The sequence below is a fragment of the Podarcis cretensis genome (genome assembly GCF_951804945.1).
Source record: "Podarcis cretensis genome assembly, chromosome: 5".
Lineage (NCBI taxonomy): Eukaryota > Metazoa > Chordata > Lepidosauria > Squamata > Lacertidae > Podarcis > Podarcis cretensis.
This window is the reverse complement of record NC_137174.1, coordinates 73,112,900-73,133,423: the sequence shown is the minus strand read 5'-3', so window position 1 is coordinate 73,133,423 and position 20,524 is coordinate 73,112,900. Positions and strand designations below refer to the sequence as shown.

General features: G+C 43.1%; 1 protein-coding gene across 6 annotated transcripts in view; it reads left to right on the top strand.

The window, feature by feature from the left end:
- COL4A4 (collagen type IV alpha 4 chain) overlaps positions 1-20,524 on the top strand; it is a 76,725-nt gene that overhangs the window by 50,381 nt on the left and 5,820 nt on the right. For all 6 annotated transcript variants that reach the window (XM_079975827.1, XM_079975828.1, XM_079975830.1 and 3 more), the window contains 16 exons: positions 1,027-1,197; positions 1,688-1,831; positions 2,514-2,621; positions 3,991-4,172; positions 5,091-5,154; positions 5,991-6,065; positions 7,280-7,387; positions 7,802-7,909; positions 10,526-10,597; positions 11,412-11,540; positions 11,902-12,009; positions 12,745-12,900; positions 12,983-13,081; positions 16,152-16,286; positions 17,244-17,360; positions 18,033-18,221. In XM_079975827.1, the coding sequence (XP_079831953.1) occupies positions 1,027-1,197; positions 1,688-1,831; positions 2,514-2,621; positions 3,991-4,172; positions 5,091-5,154; positions 5,991-6,065; positions 7,280-7,387; positions 7,802-7,909; positions 10,526-10,597; positions 11,412-11,540; positions 11,902-12,009; positions 12,745-12,900; positions 12,983-13,081; positions 16,152-16,286; positions 17,244-17,360; positions 18,033-18,221 (1,965 nt within the window). The remainder of the gene's footprint in view (positions 1-1,026; positions 1,198-1,687; positions 1,832-2,513; positions 2,622-3,990; positions 4,173-5,090; positions 5,155-5,990; positions 6,066-7,279; positions 7,388-7,801; positions 7,910-10,525; positions 10,598-11,411; positions 11,541-11,901; positions 12,010-12,744; positions 12,901-12,982; positions 13,082-16,151; positions 16,287-17,243; positions 17,361-18,032; positions 18,222-20,524) is intronic.

The window sequence follows — 20,524 nt, the reverse complement described above, 5'->3', positions numbered from 1 at the left end:
TGTCCACAAGAAAAAGTCGGCGCTCTCCGGCAACAGCAATGCGGCTTCACTCCGTGAAAGAAGCGGTCTATTCAAAGCACCGCGCCGCTCACCCCATGTCACTCCGGATCCCCAAAACAGGGTTTCCCTGCGAGTAGGGGAGGCGCAAAAGGTGCCAGCTGAATCCCAGGTTCACAAGCTTCTTCTGCCTGTGATTTCAATGGGTCTCCGCCTTCGCCGTGGCGGTTCAGACCCAACTCACGGGGTCTCTGCCATGGGAGCATATTCACCCAGTGCTTTTCAAGCTGCACTGGCTCCCGGTGGAGTACAGGGTCAGATTTAAGGTGCTGCTTTTGACCTTTAAAGCCCTTCACGGCCTAGGACCCTCGTACCTATGGGACCGCCTCTCCTGGTATGCCCCACGGAGAGCCTCAAGGTCCATAAATAACAACACCCTAGTGGTCCCGGGCCCTAAGGAAGTTAGATTGGCTTCGACCAGAGCCAGGGCCTTTTCAACTCTGGCTCCGGCCTGGTGGAACGCTCTGCCTCATGAGACCAGGGCCCTGCAGGATCTGATTTCTTTCCGCAGGGCCTGTAAGACAGAGTTGTTCCGCCTGGCCTTTGGCTTGGAGCCAATTTGATTCCCTCCCTCTCTTTTTTTCCCCTTTTCCTTCTCCTCCTGCGATGAGGCTACATTTTAATATTTTAATGTTCCATTATTTTAATGTTGTTTTTTATTTTTGTTTTTAAGTTTGTAATAATTCATCTTGTTTTTATTATTGCTTGCTCTGAGCCCGGCCTTGGCTGGGGAGGGCGGGGTATAAATAAAAAAATATTATTATTATTATTATTATTATTATTATTATTATTATTATAACTTTCCACGGAGCAAGTTCCTCCCGATCGGAGGAGCTCCGCCATTGCCGGGGGCGCCAACCCGGAAGTCGCTAAAATATTTTTTTTATTATTATTATTCTATAAAAATACAGTAGTTGTTAAGGACGTATTTTTGCATTTGGTGCGTCTCTCCCTCCGTGCCCCTCCTAGGTTTACAAGGCTTCAAGGGTCCTAAAGGTGATATGGGTGCACCAGGCCCAGCTGGAATGAAAGGCATGCCTGGGTTTCCTGGAGTAGAAGGGCCACCTGGCCTCCCAGGCTTAAGAGGAAAACCAGGTCTTCCAGGGGAAAATGGATTGCCAGGCCGCCCAGGGCAAAAAGGTACGTGGATTCTAAATGAAGTGGTCTTTGTTTCAGATGTAGCACTTCATAGTTCATATATACAAACAGTATTTCTGTCCATCACCTCTCCTTTCTTTGGTCTTCAAAAGCTAGGAGATGGGCCATTTGGGATTTGCAGTCATGACCAAATAAGGATACACTGTACTGGGCCCCAGAGATCCAGCCCCCAACCCATACTGCAGTCCCATTACCATGAAGAGAAAACAGATGCTCCATTGAGAATATTTATGGAAATTTATTTCCCAGTATGTGCCCACTGTTTAGATCTTGTGCGATTTGCTGGAGCCAATCAGGACCAATGTTAAGAGCAGAACAACATTCTGAAGAGTGAATTGCTAGCCCATGGCCTTCTCTAGAACAGAAAAAGTGTTTTGTGCAGTTAAAGTAGGGCTCCCACATGTGACATTATTAACCCAGCAATTCAGTCTTTTGTTTAAGTGCACTAGAATCTGCATTTTTCTTTCTGAAGGGAGTCAAGGGTCCCAAGGCATGCAGGGTTTCCCAGGACTCCCAGGAAGTGAAGGAGAAATGGGAGCACCTGGTATGAAAGGTGAAGAAGGACAAGCAGGTCCGCGTGGCCCTCCAGGAGAATGTGGGTCTATGGGATTAAAGGGTATGTAGAGTGATCTCTGTAACTTGTTTCCTGAATTACTTTGGCATGTAGTGTGTTCCTTTTCTCCTAGCCAGATAAAGATTTTCTTAAGTTGGTAATAGGACCATAGGAAGTTGCCCTTATACTGAGTTAGGCCACTGAGCCATCTAGCTCAGTAGTGTCCACAACAGTGTTGGCATACATCTATCTCGAGAGACAAATGGAGTGTGCCTCTGGGGGTGAAGTTAAACTGCTGCATTAGCAGCACCAAAGTGACCTCGCTGGAGTGCCAAAGTTACTCCCAAAGTTAAAACACAAATCTTAAAAACTGTGAGACCATACTATATCAGTTATTTCGAAGGCCTGGGAGAATAGAAAGGTTTTCACCTGCTGCCAAAAAGACCATAAAAATGGTTCCAGTAAATCTTCCCTCAGAACTTGCTCCCCGCCATAGAGTTTTGTTAAAGCTACGGTTTGTCGTCTTGTGATTTCCTAAGCAAGAAACAAGGAAGAGGGGTCATCTGAATACTACAGTTCCTGTCCTCTAAGCACCAAGCAAATGTTTAATATGTGGTACCTGCCCAGAGCAGTAAATATTTAGGCCACAATTAGGAATCCCAGTAGTAGGATTGGTGGGTGGGTGGGCAGCTATGCTGTCCTGAGCAAATCTCTGCCTACATTCAGTACATTCTACCTCTTTAAGGTGAAAGAGGACCTCCAGGAGAGGATGGCCGCGTTTTCATATTGAAAGAGAAAGGACAAAAGGGGGAGCCAGGCTTTCCTGGTGATAAAGGCATCCCAGGAACACAGGGTAAGCAAACTGCTTGTTTTCAGGTTACACAGAAACCAATAACTGTAACATTAAGTCCAGACCCTAGCTGACATCTTCTATATGCTATCTAATTTTTGGAAGGCACTAATACATCTGCAGCTGTTGTTGTAGAAAGTTATTCACTAGTACACATCTGCTGAAATTAAAAGGTGAATCAGACTGTTGTTTCCTTAGTCAGTTAGCAACGAACTGGCCAGTTGATAACTAGCCACTGCTCATGAGCTGTTGCTTTATCATATGAACCCAGCAGTGTGCATTTACTGATAGGCACTATGCTGTTGATTAGGCTCCGCCTTCATCATTCATGTTCAGTGACTGCAGTATCACAGGATAAACAACACAGGAAGCTGCTTCACACTGAGTCAGACCATTGGTCCATCTAGCTCGGTATTGACTACAAGGATTGGTAGCAGCTCCCCAGAGTTCCCGACAGGGTGTCTTTCCCAGTCCTACCTAGAGATGTTGGAGACTGAACCTGAAACCTTTTGCAGGCAAAGCGAATGCTCTACCCCTGAGCTTACAGCCCTATTCAGTGATTACAGTATAGACTAATCAATATAAACTCACATTACACGTCTAAAGCCTTAATTGGTCTTAGGTATTTACTACACAGGGACGCGGGTGGCACTGTGGTCTAAACCACAGAGCCTAGGGCTTGCTGAACAGAAAGTCAGTGGTTCGAATCCCTGCGACGGGGTGAGCTCCCGTTGTTTGGTCCCAGCTCCTGCCCACCTAGCAGTTCGAAAGCACGTCAAGTGCAACTAGATAAATAGGTTCCGCTCTGGCGGGATGGTAAACGGCGTTTCCATGCTCTGCTCTGATTTCCCAGAAGCAGCTTTGCCATGCTGGCCGCATGACCCGGAAGCTGTTTGCGGACAAACGCCGGCTCCCTCGGCCAGTAAAGTGAGATGAGTGCCGCAACCCCAGAGTCGTCCGCGACTGGACCTAATGGTCAGGGGTCCCTTTACCTTTTACTTACTACACATCGCTTTCATATGACCTCTGTATGAGACCAGTTCAACAAAAAGCGAAACCTCTCCTCCTAAGGTTTTCTTAAGTTTTTTAAGTTACTGTCTAGATCTTACCAGTGTTTTTCTTCTAGAAAAAAAAGATGCTGGTACTGCGTACCTTTGAGTACCCACAGAAAAAACCACTGGCTCTTACTACTGTGTTGTATCTACGTATCACACAGCAAAATTGTTCTGATGCACAATATGCTAGATTCCTTTTTTTAATTTCAGGTTCTGTAGTTTTTCTGATTTGTTTTGTTTTGAGGGGGGCAGGGTTGCATTCCCTTCTGTGACTAGAAAACTTAACAACTTACAACAAGCTCTTGAAATAATTTCAGGTAATAAAGGCAACACTGGACTCAGAGGAATCCCAGGATCGCCAGGCAGAAGTGCACTTCCAGGTACTCGAAAAGGCGAACCTGGCGATGCTGGACAGGCTGGTTTTCAAGGGCCTCCAGGTCTCCCAGGACCCACAGGACTGAGAGGAATCACTGGCTTTCAAGGACCACAAGGTGACCAGGTAGGGTGAGAATATTGTCACAGCGTTTGAAAGTCTAATGCTGTATTTAGCCATTTAGCTGAGGGACCCTTGAGGAAAGCCTAGGAGGGGGTCAGTGTGCAGCATAGTACTGGCACCCAGTTGTGGCACACATTCTCCTGGTGTCAATATCTCCAGTTTTAAGTGGGAACTGAATACTTGTATTTTCTGTCAGGCTGTATTGCGTGTTTTGCTGTTCGCCATTTTATGTTTTTATTGTTGTAGTCTGCCCTTGGGTCATAGGATTAAGGGTAGGACATAAGTTTTTACCAGTAGTGGATAGCATGGTGGAGTGGAGGGGCTTACCTGACGTCCTGGCAGGTGAGTTGCTGGGAGGGGCAGAAGGGAGAGAGGCAAGGCAGCGGCAAGGCTGCTGTGGCCAACAGAGCCAATCCACCGCTTCTGCTGGTGCAACCGCACCACCTGCCCACCATCTCTCCCTTCTCTTTTCTGGTAAGCCGTAGCCAGCAGGTCAAATAGGAATGAATAAATTTGCCTTTTACTTGCTTTTCCATCTCAGAGCTAATGATCATCATATTTATTGTTTTGCACAATTCTCATTATGATCAGTGTCTTGAAGCAAGATGAACAAGAAACCAATAGGTCTGCATTACAGAACAGTTTACACTGACCACTTACAAATCTTCAAGCAGCATAAAGCCTTCTGTGGGAAGAGTAGAGAAAGGAGAAGGCAAGGATCCAGAGGAAGGCTGAAGCAGTTTCTGTTTTAGATACATTCTTGCTAATTACACACAAACGCTTTCTTTCAGTTCTTCGTATTATAAAAGATCAGAATTTGACACAGAAAACAAGACCCTCATTTATTTTTAATCTGCAGGGACAAGTGCTGTAAATTTTACATATAATTGATGGGCATTCTTCTTTTGATAAAATAATTAGGGTGCACAGGGATTGCCAGGGATTCCAGGAAGTTCAGGACTTGATGGTGCAAAAGGATCTAAAGGTAATACTGCAATGGTAATACATCTGTGCCTGACAGTTACTGTTCAGATTTCTGCCAATGCATTAGGAAAAATGAATACAGTGGAACCTTGGTTTTCGAGCGTCTCGGAAGCCGAACGATTTGGAACCCGAACGCTGAAAACTCGGAAGTAAATGCCTTGGAAATCGAAAGGGGCACATTTCTCCATTTTCTCAATGGAATTTGCTGACCACCCACTGCGCCTTTGGATGTTGAACGTTTCGGAAGTTGAACGGTCTTCCGGAACGGATTACATTTGACAGCCGGGGTACCACTGTATACAAACAGAAATAATTTCTGGTAACAAAATACTATCATGTTGGCTATATACATTGATTACAGATTTGGTAGATCATGCTGAAGGGGAAAGGCTGGCACCATACTAGTTTTTATATGGCGTTACATGATTTGGAGAGCACAACAAAATGAGTATTATAAAATGTTATTGCAAACTTTCGGGATGATAAAACAGAACTGAATTAGTTGAACATCACAAAGTGATTGATTCAGAAATAGGAAGATTCGTTTTGTGAACCAGTGCTCCTGCCTAATAAGTAAGCAGGTAAAGCAGCTTTCTCTGTTTGTATTGACATTGTCAAGACCAATATCCACATTTGTTCTGCTGCTGTAGTTGCACATTTTAGGCTCTTTTTTGTAAGAGTATCATTGACCGTAATCCTGAAACCATTTGACATATATTAAGATCCCTTGAAAGATTCTCTACTGGCAAACAAAGGAAATTAAATTTTTAAAAGAAATAACTACAGGTTGTTTAAAGGTTTCAGAAGCTACTTATACATGAGGTGCTACTTTTGCAGGTAACAGAGGTGACCCAGCTGTCTCTTATGGCCAGCCTGGTAAGAAAGGTCCTGCAGGAGATCGAGGATTGCCAGGTGATGATTCTTTTGGTCATTTGGTTATCAATGGGCAAGTTATCTAACTAGTGTATATCTTCTTGTGTATTTATATCTTTTCACTAATTTGAGTCAATGCACTTATGGCTTCATGATTCAAAGCAATGATTTAATTCCAATCCATACTTTATGCTACAGACACGTTACTTTATGCTACATACTTTATGCTACAGCCATGCGCTCCCTGCATGTCTCCAGCTGATCACCATGAAGTGAAGGGGCAATATGTCCCTGTAAATGTACAGGAGTGTATGCTGGGCACATGCACTCACATTTATAGCACGTTTATAAATCTGCATCTCCCATCACACTTCAGTGTTCACCATGGCAAATATGAGCATGCATATGAAACTGGGACTATGCTAGTAGCAAGAACAAATATTTGCTATCCTCCAACCTTTTTTTAGATAGATCTCCTCCTTTGTTCATAGAGTGGGGATTGAAAGAAACACTTTCAGCAGCTTTAAATGTGACAAGAGAAGTTTTGAGACGTTTTGGGTCACAACTAGCATCAGCATGTGGCAAATGCTGGGCCCTCACTACTGATACTCTGGGCCAACACTGAGAGAAACCACCATCTTCATTGCCTATGTCTGTCTGCAATGGTATGCTAGAATCCTTAGACATTGTGGAGGAATGAAGATGGCTATGGCTGCAGTCACCCAGTTGAGTACCCTGAGGCAGGAGCTGCAGTTCTTTTCAACACAGCCACTTGTCCTTGTTTCCACTGCCTGCCTATGCCACATGGTAAGCTCATCAGGGGATGGCAATAAGATGGCCAGAGCCATTTCAAACCTCATGCTAGCCTTGGATATTCAGTTATGCTGCTGTTAAAATTTGGGACTCTTGTTGCCTACCTTCGTGTCCGTCATTGCCTTCATCTGCTCAATCTTTATAAATGCAAACTAGTAGATGTTGTGAGATACTGTAGGTTTTCAGTACAGTTTCATCCACATCAAATGGTGGATGAATGGTGGAGTGAGATGCCTTCACTCCATTACATTCTGCTCCATTCCGCTCATGGAAGGAAGCTGCAGAAGACAATATACTAATGTGTTTCCAAAAAGCTAATACAGTACAATATGCTTGAGCAGTGAAGCATGCCTATGCATGCATGGAATTTGCCATTTAAAAAGTTTCGCTAAAATATATATTACAGTAAGAGTTGCTTTGTTTGTATGCTTTGGTTTAAGGACTTGATGGATTACCAGGGGACCAAGGAATCACAGGTGTTCAAGGGAGACCAGGAAGACAGGGACCCAAAGGACTAACTGGATACTCAGGAACACCTGGCTTCCCAGGTGAGGTGGAAGTGAAAGAAAAATTAACTGGACTTTAAACCTAATAAGCTTCTATGGGCCATGATGACATCAGTAGAAAAGGAAACATCAACATGCAATCAAACCAGAAAATATATGAAAGTCAAGATGAGATTATACCCATGATCATCCTAACCCCTGTGGGGGAAAGTCCAATAAGCTTTCCTAGCTGAACGGAAAGGTCCATACTGTATTTCTTTTAAACAAATCTTGCTGTTTTGTAATTATTTATTTGTTATTTTTACTATATTTTTTACATCAACTCGGGACAGACATGAGAGGCAATTAACAATAATGTCATTTCTAGCAACCAGCATAATCATAAAATATATACTGAATATTATGGAGAAATAGTAAGTATTGTTTAATTATGAGGATTGTGTCTTCAACCCGCAGGTATCCAAGGAGCTGCAGGCATTCCAGGAGCACCAGGTGAACAAGGTAATCCTGGTCTTTTGGGAGCTCCAGGTTTTCAAGGATTACCTGGCAGTCCTGGGAGAAAAGGTAACTATTGTGAAAAACATGTGGCAGTGAATGTAATGATGTGGACTAAAGGTGATAACATAAATTGTATATTACTCTGTGCTTTGAAGGAATACAGGAGTGGAGAAGTGCAAGCCAGGGACCACATACTATCAGCCCCTAAAATGACTATCAGTGGCCTGAAAAAACTGTTGAGTCAGCTCCTCCTCTACCCTCCCTGGGGCTGTTTAAGTTTTCCAAGTGTGCCCTCCCTGAGGAAAGGCAGAAACACAAAGCCTAAGCCAGGGAGCTCATGCCTAACAGCTCCTTTTTTTTTAATGAACATTTATTGGCATTTTCAAAAAAACAAAAAAACAAAAATAGACAAAGGAACAATAACAAAAATACAAAAATCCAAAACTTAAAAAACACTTAAAAACACATAAAATTTCAGTTACTTATTTTCATTTAACTTGTTTCTCAGACCTCCTCACACCTCCCCTTCTTGTATTCCAATTTAAATTGTTAACTCAGCAAATCCTTATTACTTATTTCTCAACTTTAGCTTAATAATTTTTTTAACATGTTATTTTATTTTTCCTCCTCTTCCATTTCCTCAATTTATTTTTACAAACCTTATTTTCATTTAATTTAAACCATTTTGAGAACCGATTTTAACTTGTCCAATCTTAAACATAAATACTTATACATCGTTCCTCATTCTTGAACATTTTCCTAAAGTCGACCAATATTTCCCTTCCTCGGCTTTCCCAATTTCCATGCATATAGTAAAACAAAATAAAAACAAAGCAAGTTATAATTATATACCCTTTGGATTCCCAGACTCCACCCACCCCTTTCCCGGTTTCAGTCCCCAACAATTGTCCATCTGTCTCAATATACTGTTTAGCCTGGAGATCTCACATCTGAGGCTCTTAAATCTCTTTCAGTTCCTCTCTGTCGGTCTTTTTTGATAGTCCTTAATATTAAGTCCCAAATCTCGGAGAGGCTCCGGTCCAACAGAATCCATGTTTCTTCCAGCCAGACCTCCATACTTAAAAGTAAGACCTATGGGGTACTCCAAATCTTGTTTCATACTCCTTTCAAGTCCAAATATCCCCAAAGCTCCAGCTTCCACCTTGTTCAAATTTATAATCAAGTTTATAATCCTTCTGTCTTCAGATCTCCACATAAGGAGATCTCTCAGTTTTCCACTCTCCAATTCAGGCCAGGCTTTCCACATCAAATTTTTATTTTCCTTTGTTGCTATCATGTCAGACCACAAGTTGTAGCTCTCCTTTAACATCTGCAAAATTGCAGCTCCTCCTTCCTTTTCTTCAGGGGGAACATATGTCTCCTTCTCCATCTTCTCATGGCTCTCTGGTAACTGAGAGCTCTCAAGTTTCTCTAATTGTCCAATTGAATAGGCTTCCTGCTTCAAATCCTTATCAGGTTCAACCACATTGTTTACTTTTAAGTCCAGAGTTGTGACGCTTCTAGCCAAAGCATCAACTTGGCCTTGTAGCTTTCCCAAGAGAACAAATGTTCTGTCCAATTCAACGTGGATTTTCCCTCCTCCAGCCATTGTAATGTCCCTAAACCCCCTCTAGGGGGATTTTAGTTCCTTAATGTACCTTTCAGCTCAAAGTCCAAAAATCAAATTAGTTTGTATCAGCCCTTTCTTATTTTCCAGAAATTGTAACAAATATAACCACCAGCAGCAACAGAAACAAAGTTCTCCTTTTCTTTCTGACAGCTAGCTTGACAGCTGTCAAGCTCTTGAATACTTCATCAACAGGCTCTCTCGCGGGACGCTCCCGGGTCTGGGGGGGGGGGGGTTGAAACTTCAGCTCCCAAAATTAATCTTTTATCCTCCAGTAAAATTTCTTATAATGTCAAACCGTGAAAGTTAAAGTCTTTTTTTTTTTTTTTAGGATTCTCTCGACCTTAGATGACAGGTCCTTTGCTTTAGATTATTTACAAGGGGGGGGGCGGACTTCCTTTTTAACCCTTCCCCACTCATTCCTAATTCAACAAAGTTTTCTTTAAATTCCAATTTCCGTATTACTCACGGGTTGTTGCTTTAAAATCCAATCGTTCCAAAGAAAAAGTCAGCGCTCTCCGACAATGGCTTGCGGCTTCACTCCGCAGAAGGAGCAATGTACTCTCAGCACCGCACCGCACCCCGTCCCTGTTCCGGAGCCTTTAAAAAGGCTCCTTCGCAGTTTGGGGGGGCGCAAATGGTGCCCGCCGAGTCACCAGGTTCACAGGTGTCCGCGCCTGTGATTTTTAAGGGTCCCCGCGTCGCCGCCGCAGACAAGACCCGATCCTGCGGAGCCGATTCCCTCCGGAGCTCGGAGGGAATCTGCCATTAGTCGATGGCGCTAACCCGGAAGTCCCATGCCTAACAGCTCCTGAAGGGACCATTAAGTCTGCCTCAGAGAACTCTGTTTTATATTTTGTACCCTCTTCTTTCTACCCCAGCATAGATCCTAACAAAGAAAACCCCTTACACTGCCATTAACCTAAAGGGGGTGAAGCTCCCACTGCTGCTTTTCTTCTCAGGCTAATTGCAGAACAGGGGGTGTATACAGTCTTGTCGGAATTGCATCACATTGTCCCCTCCATTCTTTTTCTCCATCTTGCAATATTTCAAAGGCCTTTCGGGACCGCCTGGATTAAATGGCCTGAATGGACTACAGGGTCAAAAGGGCTTGCCAGGATCTCCAGGTAAACAATGAAACTACGATTATAAAATTATAATTTGAAAAAAATAAATACAAATGGAATTACTAGTAGATGCTCAATCAAATGTTAAGCTGCCAACGCATTAATTTTAACAAGAAACAACAGATTTTAAATTTTATGTGAGGTTTGGCTTCAGCTGACACTAGTTAATGCTAGCATGGTGAAAATCAGCCCAAGAGTGTCGTGGAATTTCTATTGAGGGCAACAGCTATGGAGAATTATCCTTTTGCAAACCAAGTTATCTGTAGCATTTCAAACAGATATATGCCTGATAGGACCATACTCAGATATTGGAACCCAAAGCCTAAAAGTATGTGCAAAAGCACACATACTGCAGTTGCAAATACTATCCTCCAGCAACAGCACCCATGGTTCATGGGGTATTGCTCTGAAGTGCTTACTGATTTTGAGCAGTCTTTTGGGAGGATAAAGGGGGCTGAGGCTGAAGGGGGAAGCTGAATATCCTGGGCAAGGCACTCCTATATAGTGACTTATGGGCCACAGGGGCCACAATTTCTTGAATCATTTTTATCGCATGTGCCTTCCAAAGGGCCATGCTCTCTTCCCACTCCCCACCCCACAAATTTATTCTCACTACAACTCTCTGAGGCAGGTTAGGCTATGAGAGAGCAACTGACTTGCCTCAGATCCACATGAACAAGCATGGACATTGAGAGTTGGCCAACCTTGGATAGCTTCACCTGGAAAGGAAGTGCTTGGGTGTCTACTTTATGCATATGTCTTTTATTCATTATGAAGCTTCCTTCTGTGTGCATTTATTATTCCCTTTATAAAGGTTTAAGTGAAATGGGGCCTGCAGGATGCATAGGAGAACCTGGGCCAAAAGGCAACAGAGGAGAACCTGGACTACCAGGAATTTCCCGTCCGGGTCCCCCTGGAGATGCAGGACTACTAGGTCCCCCTGGTAAGAAGCAGTTTTCTCCATGGGAGGAAAACACCTAACCTATTACTACCCTATTGAAGAGCAGGATGATGATGTTTGTTTCTTACTTAATGTCACGAACAACAGCCAATAGGTTTCTGGGACACTCATGTAAGCAGATTTCATAAATAATTAAAGCAAGGGAAATGCACTATGGGAAACATTTGTGTTATCTTAGATATATATTGTGCTGGAAAGAATGGTTCTGCCATACAAACAAACTATAGAGTCCACACAACATAGAGTAAAATGCCTTTGCAATGAGGTTCCTATTGGTCAATATTCAACATTTTGGTATCTCCTAAAATATAAAATAGCACAATAAACTCTCTTCTTCTTACAGGCAAGCCAGGTGCTTCTGGGCCTGCCGGTCCAATGGGACAGCCTTCTGTAAATATAATTCCTGGGCCTCCAGGTGACCAAGGCCCTGCTGGATTAGACGGTGTTAGAGGTATGACTGGCATAACAAAGCAGTTAAAGTAGAACGAACCCTCCTATGTGTTAGACATGTAGCAGAAATATTATTTTCCAATTGAGTTTGAGAGCAGGAGGGGGTCCTCCTTTTGGAGAAAGTAATCAAATAATTAACTTTGCTATGCCTTTATTCTGTAAACCACTTTGAAGGCCTTTGGCATTGAAGCAGACGTTTTTTAAAAACAACAACAGCACACAAATATTATATGTAAACTGTTGGCTGCTCCTAAACCAGATACGAGAAACTGAAGAATCAGGTTGAAGGGCTATAGCTACCGTAAGTGGTAAATAATGTTGATTGAAGCTCCCAGGTTCACTCCTCAGGATCTCCCAAGTAGGACTGGGGGGAAGGACTTTGGAGGGCTATTCTCAGTCAATATAGCCAGTGTGGTGCCGTCCAGATGTGTCCCACAACTCTCATCTTCCTTGATCATTGGCATGCTTTCTGGAGCTGATAGGAGCTGTAGTCCAATAATATTTGGAGGTCACCGCATTACCCACCCTACGTGGCGGTATTACCAAACTGCAAGGATCAGTAGACATATTCTGTATGGCAACTTCCTATGTTCTTGTGATCCAACCAAAAGATACTGAATACTGTCCAAAGACCACAATCCCCACCTCCCAATTGTTAAGGAGACATGTGCACAAGCCTGCTTCAGCCCCCTATCCTTGCTTGGTATATTCCAACAGTACTTAATTTTCATTCCAGGTCTCCCTGGCAAACCTGGTCCTCCAGGGAAGACTATTCTCATTAAAGGAGACCCAGGTGACTGTGGGGCTTTGGGGGCACCTGGGGCTCCTGGTCCTCCTGGCAAACCTGGACCTAAAGGTGTCTCGGGAAATCAAGGAAGAGAAGGTTCAAAAGGTATGGCTTGAGATAATGGGTTTAGCATATAGCAGATCCAATAACAGAACTTTCTTAATTCATCTGAATTCTCATTGTTAAGGTCCAACGGGAAATCCTGGCCCACAGGGACCTCCTGGTGCCCCTGGAGAGCCTGGAGAAAAAGGTTTGCGAGGATCAACTGGTCGTATGGGTCCCAAAGGTAATACCTAACATTTTTTATACCCTGCTATATGCAGTGGCCATTCTGAATTCACATTTGGTCGTGTTTGCAGCAGTCTTGCAAAGCTCTACCCAGCCACACAGCTAGTGAGGGGGGGCATTGCAGTAGATTTTCTTAGTTGCAACCCACACATAAAGCAAATATCCTAGGCCAGAAGAATGGAGCAGATCCACACTGCAAATAGGATTAGGCAGCTAATACAGTGCATCCCGGGACGCGGGTGGCACTGTGGATTAAACCACAGAGCCTAGGACTTGCCGATCAGAAGGTCGGCAGTTCGAATCCCTGCAACGGGGTGAGCTCCTGTTGCTCGGTCCCTGCTCCTGCCAACCTAGCAGTTCGAAAGCACATCAAAGTGCAAGTAAATAGGTACTGCTCCGGCGGGAAGGTAAACGCCGTTTCCGTGCGCTGCTCTGGTTTGCCAGAAGTGGCTTAGTCATGCTGGCCACATGACCCGGAAGCTGTATGCCAGCTCCCTCGGCCAATAAAGCGAGATGAGCACCGCAACCCCAGAGTCGGCCACGACTCGACCTAATGGTCAGGGGTCCCTTTACCTTTACAGTGCATCCTGCTTTCTAAACCCGTCTCTGCTTATACATATGACTGCTATAACACATCTGGAAGAGGAGAATTTGCCAGTAGTACTGAAGTTCTACTCTGTCCTTTCATAGCAACGTGGGTCACATTGTTCAGTTGACTGAGTACTGGTTCAGCAACACAGTCTGTGATGTAGCAGGTCTGCGGGTTAAATACAGGCATACTTAGCATGCTATACATGAGGCCTTCACTCACCTGTTCAAATGCTGATTTAATATATTTGTATATTTAATATACAAATATACACAGGTTATGAAAGAGTTTGATTTTTTAAATCTACCATTTATTTATTTTTAATTAAGATTAAGGACATATTGTATACGAAAGGAATGCCTGAAAAGGATGCTGGAGAATAATACAGTAATAATACTTATAACTGTAATAATACTTACTGAATTATAAGCTGTTAACATTTGCTTGTTTTTCATTTACTTACGTATTAATTTCTAGTAAAGGCATAGGTATTTAATGGTACTGAATGACAGGCCTTTTCTTGAAATAGTTTTTAGTCCAGCAGTGTTGCAATCAAGCTGAAAGGAAGATTGCAAAGTCAGAGGACAGTGAAAACGAAGGTTCATGGCGGCCTATAGAAAAGTTCCTGGATAGCATTTCCCACCATTGGGCTGATGCTTCCTACAGGGCTCAAAGGGCGGAGCAGAGGACTTCTTTTTGGAGGAATCACCTCCCGCCTCCCAGAGCAGCTCTGCCTGAATCGATAGGCAAAGCGTTGGTCAGGCTCCTACAGTCTCACTAAATTAAGAGCTTTAAAAAAGCTTCTTTTCCTTCACTGTTTCCTCTTTTCTCCCCTTGATCTCCACATTTTGGAGCATTGGGTCAGCTAGTTAGGGACCCTTTGGGTTTTCACTAGCTGGGAGCAAGGATGACACAGCCTAGTTCCTGCTAAAAAGTCTTAAGGAAGCTAATCCAGGTGCTTTTGGGACAAGTTCAGTGGCATCACTCCAGTGAGGGAAAACAAGCTGCTTCACACCACCTTTGGGGGAGATGGATAGCCTTGGATACCCATTTCCTTATCCTTCAGGGAGGCAGTTATCCTTTTTTTATTATGTAGACCTTAATTTTTGAAGTCATTCCCTCACTGTAGACAGATGCTCCCATGTCTTGTCACAATCATGTTGGGGGAAATGATAATGCCATGTGCAAGCTATCACTGTTCTAATTACATTCTTGTTCTAAACCATCTGCACGGTGCTGGTCTCCCTCCTGCATGTGAAATGGCTGTCACAAATTGATTCTTGGCATTCAATCCACCAGGTTGCAGAGGTAAGCTTAGAGAAGGATGAGTGCTTTGGTGTGTGTTTAAGTGAAAAAGTTTCTCTGAGTGTCAATTTATTTTTCTTCATGCTAAGATCTTAGTCTTTTAGTTCAAATTGCTAATAACTGATCTGATCCACATCTTCTGAACTAATGTGCAGATTGGGAGGTAGCTATCCTTCAGATTTAGCACTTTTGTGGTCTAATTCTCTGCTCAAAAAAAGTATCAAAATGTGTTCTGACATGTATATTTTAGATAATAATGTGCTTAGAAATACTTATTTGGAGGAAGAAAATACTTCAAAAATTATTTTAATACATTTAAATGCAAATCTTCATGCAGAATAAAAATAGATGCAAAAATGGAATGGATTTTTAAATGAACATGTGGAAGTGAGGCATGTGATCAGCCCTCTAAGCATGTTGTGATTTACTCTGCACCTCTGTGCCAAAAAAGTCATGACCCTCTATTGCTTCTCTGAAAATTCCCATGGCTCCATGCTGCTGCAGTGGAGCTCACAGACCAGTACTGGAAAATATACTGAATTTCCTGGGCAGCAAGATGGTGTTTTTAGGAGCCAGAGTGAAATTCTGTATTACAATCCTGTACAGTGTTCCCTATCATCTATGTCCTGTGACATACTGTGATATTTGAGCCCTTACATGTTTTTTATTTTTCCTAACACTGGAGGAAAATGTATGCAAATCACTAGCATTGGAATGTATCATTCCTTTTCTAAAATTAAAAAATAAAGTGAATAAACATTTGCTTTTCCCCAAGTGAGACCCTCCTCTTGTAACAAAGTCATTCTCCAATAAAGTCTATATAACACAAGTGCTACTGCTGCAGCAAAAGCATAGTTTTATGTGGAAAGCCAATCACATTATACACTTGATCTCTCCCTCCTATTTATTTATTTGTGTTAGGCACTTGAACCTGTAGCAATAACATAAAAGGGTGGTTTGTCAAACGCTTGGCACATACTGAATTACCTTGGGAGTTTATATAAATTCTCTGCCTGCCAACCTTGTTTCTGGGTCCAACCTTTCTATTTAACAGTACAATCCCTTACATGCCTGCTCAGAAACAAGTTCCATTAGATTCAGTGGGACTCAGTTCCAGGTAAGTGTGTATATGATTATGACCTAACTCCTGTTTTAAAGTCCTTTCATGTTTCAGGTGACCCAGGAGAACCTGGAAGTGTTGATTATTCCTCATGTCCCAAGATTCCAGGGCCTCCTGGTGTATTGGGCCCAAGAGGATCACCAGGTGTCATGGGATTAAGAGGGCCAGCAGGCTTCCCTGGCCCCCCAGGTAAGTAATTCTGTGTGTCTGCAATGTTTGTGGTAGGGAAGAGACAGAATCACCATGAACCCTTTCATGTATCATCCTTTCAGCTCACCTATCCCAGTGAAGTCTACACAACTCCATGTTGGCTTCAGTTTGGGTTGCATTCATGAAGAACATCAACCTCCTCTGTTACATTTCCTATTCATTCTATTATTTAAGCACATATTTTTATCTGATGCCAGTCGGATAGCTTTACAAAAGAGACCACAACTTATCATAGCACTTTAAGAACATAAGAGCCCTGCTGAATCAATCTAAAGTCTCCCCTTTAAAACCCCTCCAAGTTGGTGATCATCACTACATTTGGGGATAGTGAGTTCCGTAGTTAAACTCCCCTTTAAAACCCCTCCAAGTTGGTGATCATCACTACATTTGGGGATAGTGAGTTCCGTAGTTAAACTGTTAAACTGTGCACTGTGTAAAGATTTCAATAGGTTGTAGCAGAACAAACAAATAGTGGCAGCTCCTCCTCATGGCCACAAGTTCCCCATCCCTGTTTTAAACTAGTACTTTCTTCTGACACCATGACATGGCTTGGACAGGAAGCTCAACTCATCCCCAAATCCCTCCACTTCATCTGATTTCCTCAACTATGGCAGCTGGATCCAGAGGGTCACAGGTTCCTCATCCCTGGTTTTAATAAAATAATAATAATAATAATAATAATAATAATAATAATAATAATAATAATTTATTACTTATACCCCGCCCATACTCTGGCCAAGAATTCTAGAGCATGGAGTGTGAAATATATTTTAAGGTTTTTTTAAAAAAATAAAATGAAAGGACTGTTTTGAATAATTTCAAGAAAGACGAAACTATTACTACTTCAGAGAAAACAAACATACCTGTTAGATTTGTAATCTATTGATACAATAACTAATTATAGTTGCATTTAGACATGAATGCACTGTATTTCAGGAGAGAAAGGAGAAGAAGGGTTATTGGGTCAACAGGGTCAAGATGGCTTGCCTGGGCCACCAGGACCCCCTGGTGATGAAGGTAACATAGGAGAAAAAGGATACACAGGACTACAAGGTAGGCATTCTGCCACAAGCAGTCATTTGCCATACTTCTGGGGAAAGTACTAGCTTTGCAAATGATTTCTCTTACTTTTTGCCCTGGTTGTAATGGCTCTTAGCCAAAACTGTTAATAGAACCTGCATTCAGCTGCTCAGTTGCTATTGTATCATATCAAAGAATCCAACAGCCAAGTTATATGTTATGCTAAATGTGTAGCATGTAGCTTTTATTTTCATCCCCCCTCTTTAATTACTTACAGGCACCGAGGTGGTTATGAACAGAGCACAGGATAGGAGGTTTAGTTCATCCATGTCCCAGCCGCAATCGCAACAAGAATTGCTCCACCCAGTGCAGCAGCAAAAAGTTTCTATTGGCACCAGTGGGAATTCTTTCTAAGGCTCATAGTTTGTGGGGGACAGCATTTTCACTGCATTTGTGGTTAGGTAGGGGAGAGATAAGCCGCCTTTCTGTGTGTTGCATTTTCAGAAACAACTGCCTTCTCACAACACAACTGTAATGTGACTTAAAGATTTTGTTGGCTCCAACCTCTGAGGATTGGTTTTAAATTCAAAACCTGAGGCCCTGGGATCTTGCATGCTTCAATCAAGTCTGTTCTGAAGAATAGAAAAGCATCTCTTTAATGTGTCCCACCTTTAAATGGAATATTCTCTACCTTTTCTCTGCAAGGTTTTCCAGGTGAAATTGGAATGCCAGGTCCACCAGGGCCTGACACAAGAGTTACTGGTGGGTTCCTGATTGTTGTTCATAGTCAATCAGATCAAGTCCCACTGTGCCCAGAGGGAATGCCAAGGTTGTGGACTGGATATAGCCTGCTGTATCTTGAAGGGCAGGAGAAGGCCCATAATCAAGATCTTGGTGAGAACTGCAATATCACTCCTTAAAGAAAGAAAATGCAGTGGTTCTCTGCATTTTTCATTGCAAATGGTTGCATATAACATTAAAATCTGGGGTGGTAGGTATGTATCTTTTTGGTGCCAATATTGGAATTGGCCAACCTTTCATTGTATGTGCTATCTATAAAGTATGCTTAGAAACTGATGTGACCAGCTAGGGCCTTTCCTCGAGAGCCTTAGCGCAAGAGTGTCAACCTATGTTATCCGACCTGTGCTTCCCTGCAGAGGCTCTTCTTTCCCATTCAAACCTTCATTATTTCTGCTGCATGCAAAACTCATCCTTGTTGTCTGTGGTGAACCTGGGAGGTTTAATTTTTGGTCTATTTGCAACAGATATTTATATGCTTGAGCACACCTGCAAGTTACTATATATTTATTTGCTAGTTTTAAGCATTACTTTAACAATGAAATGGACCAGGACATTAAAATCACGGTACTACCGTATTTTTCGCTCTATAACACGCACCTGACCATAACACGCACATCGTTTTTAGAGGAGGAAAACAAGGGGAAAAACATTCTGAATGAAACAGTGGATGTATCATTTTTGGGCTTCATGCTGTGGCCACAGACATGTGATCTGATGGTGAATTTGGGGTGACCCAATGCAAAAATCCTGAGAATTCCTGTGGATCCATGCTTTGTAACCACGTTTTTGCACCATTGCAGCCCCAGGCAACAGTGGGTGTGTGATTTTTTTGGTGCAGGCTGTAGGCATGGACATGCTATGTGATCTGATGGTGAATTTGGGCTGACCCAATGCAAAGATCCTGAGAATCCCTGTGGATCCATGCTTTGTAACCACATTTTTGCACCATTGCAGCCCCAGGCAACAGTGGGTGCGTGATTTTTTTGGTGCAGGCTGTAGGCATGGACATGCTATGTGATCTGATGGTGAATTTGGGGTGACCCAATGCAAAGATCCTGAGAATCCCTGTGGATCCATGCTTTGTAACCACATTTTTGCACCATTGCAGCCCCAGGCAACAGTGGGTGCGTGATTTTTTTGGTGCAGGCTGTAGGCATGGACATCCTATGTGATCTGATGGTGAATTTGGGGTGACCCAATGCAAAGATCCTGAGAATCCCTGTGGATCCATGCTTTGTAACCACATTTTTGCACCATTGCAGCCCCAGGCAACAGTGGGTGCGTGATTTTTTTGGTGCAGGCTGTAGCCATGGACATGCTATGTGATCTGATGGTGAATTTGGGCTGACCCAATGCAAAGATCCTGAGAATCCCTGTGGATCCATGCTTTGTAACCACATTTTTGCACCATTGCAGCCCCAGGCAACAGTGGGTGCGTGATTTTTTTGGTGCAGGCTGTAGGCATGGACATGCTATGTGATCTGATGGTGAATTTGGGGTGACCCAATGCAAAGATCCTGAGAATCCCTGTGGATCTATGCTTTGTTACCACATTTTAAGTGGGGAGCGAAGGAAAAACAAAGAAGGGACATGAGAGGGGTGTGCAGAGAAGCAGCTGGCTAAGAATGCAGGAGAGGGATTTAACGGAGGGAGGAAAGAAAGGCAAAAGTTTCCCCCCACCCAAGCCAGCCATATCTCTCTCTCTCTCTCCCTCCCCCCTCTCTCTCCCTCCCCCCCCCTCTCTCTCCCCCCTCTCTCCCTCTCCCCCAGCAGCACCGGAGCAGAGGAATTCCCCTCTGCTTGCCTGGAGGGGAGGGGCTTTCCCTGCTCTTTGTTCCGTTTGAGCAAACACAGCAACGAAACAGAGGTGGGTGGGCAGTAAGACCCTGAGGCAGAATGCAGGAAAGCAGCCACTTCCTCTTTTCAAGTTTCCCTTCTAGGAGACGCGCGATTTGATTTTTGCCTGCTTTTTCGGCTCCAGGGACCACACATTCGCTCTATAACACGCACAGACATTTCCCCTTCCTTTTTAGGAGAAAAAATCTGCGTGTTATAGAGGGAAAAATACGGTACATCAGCAGAAAAGACATTTGTTTTAAAACAAACAACTTCTGAAGTGAACTGGGCATTCAATCCCAAGGTGCTACAAGTTGAATTTTAGGAATTAAGCACAGTAGCAAATTTGCAGTCTTTTAATAATAGCTTTAGTACTCTGTTTCAGACAAAGGTATTTTCCGGCAATATCTAGAGGTGCCAGGGATTTGAATCTGGGACATTTTATGTTTAGTGTATGGTACTCTCACTCACCTTTTCCAATTTTGAAGGTAGTGAATTACATTTTAATTTATATTCTAACATTCCCAGAGGTTAGAGGATTGCATAACTTAAACAAGTGA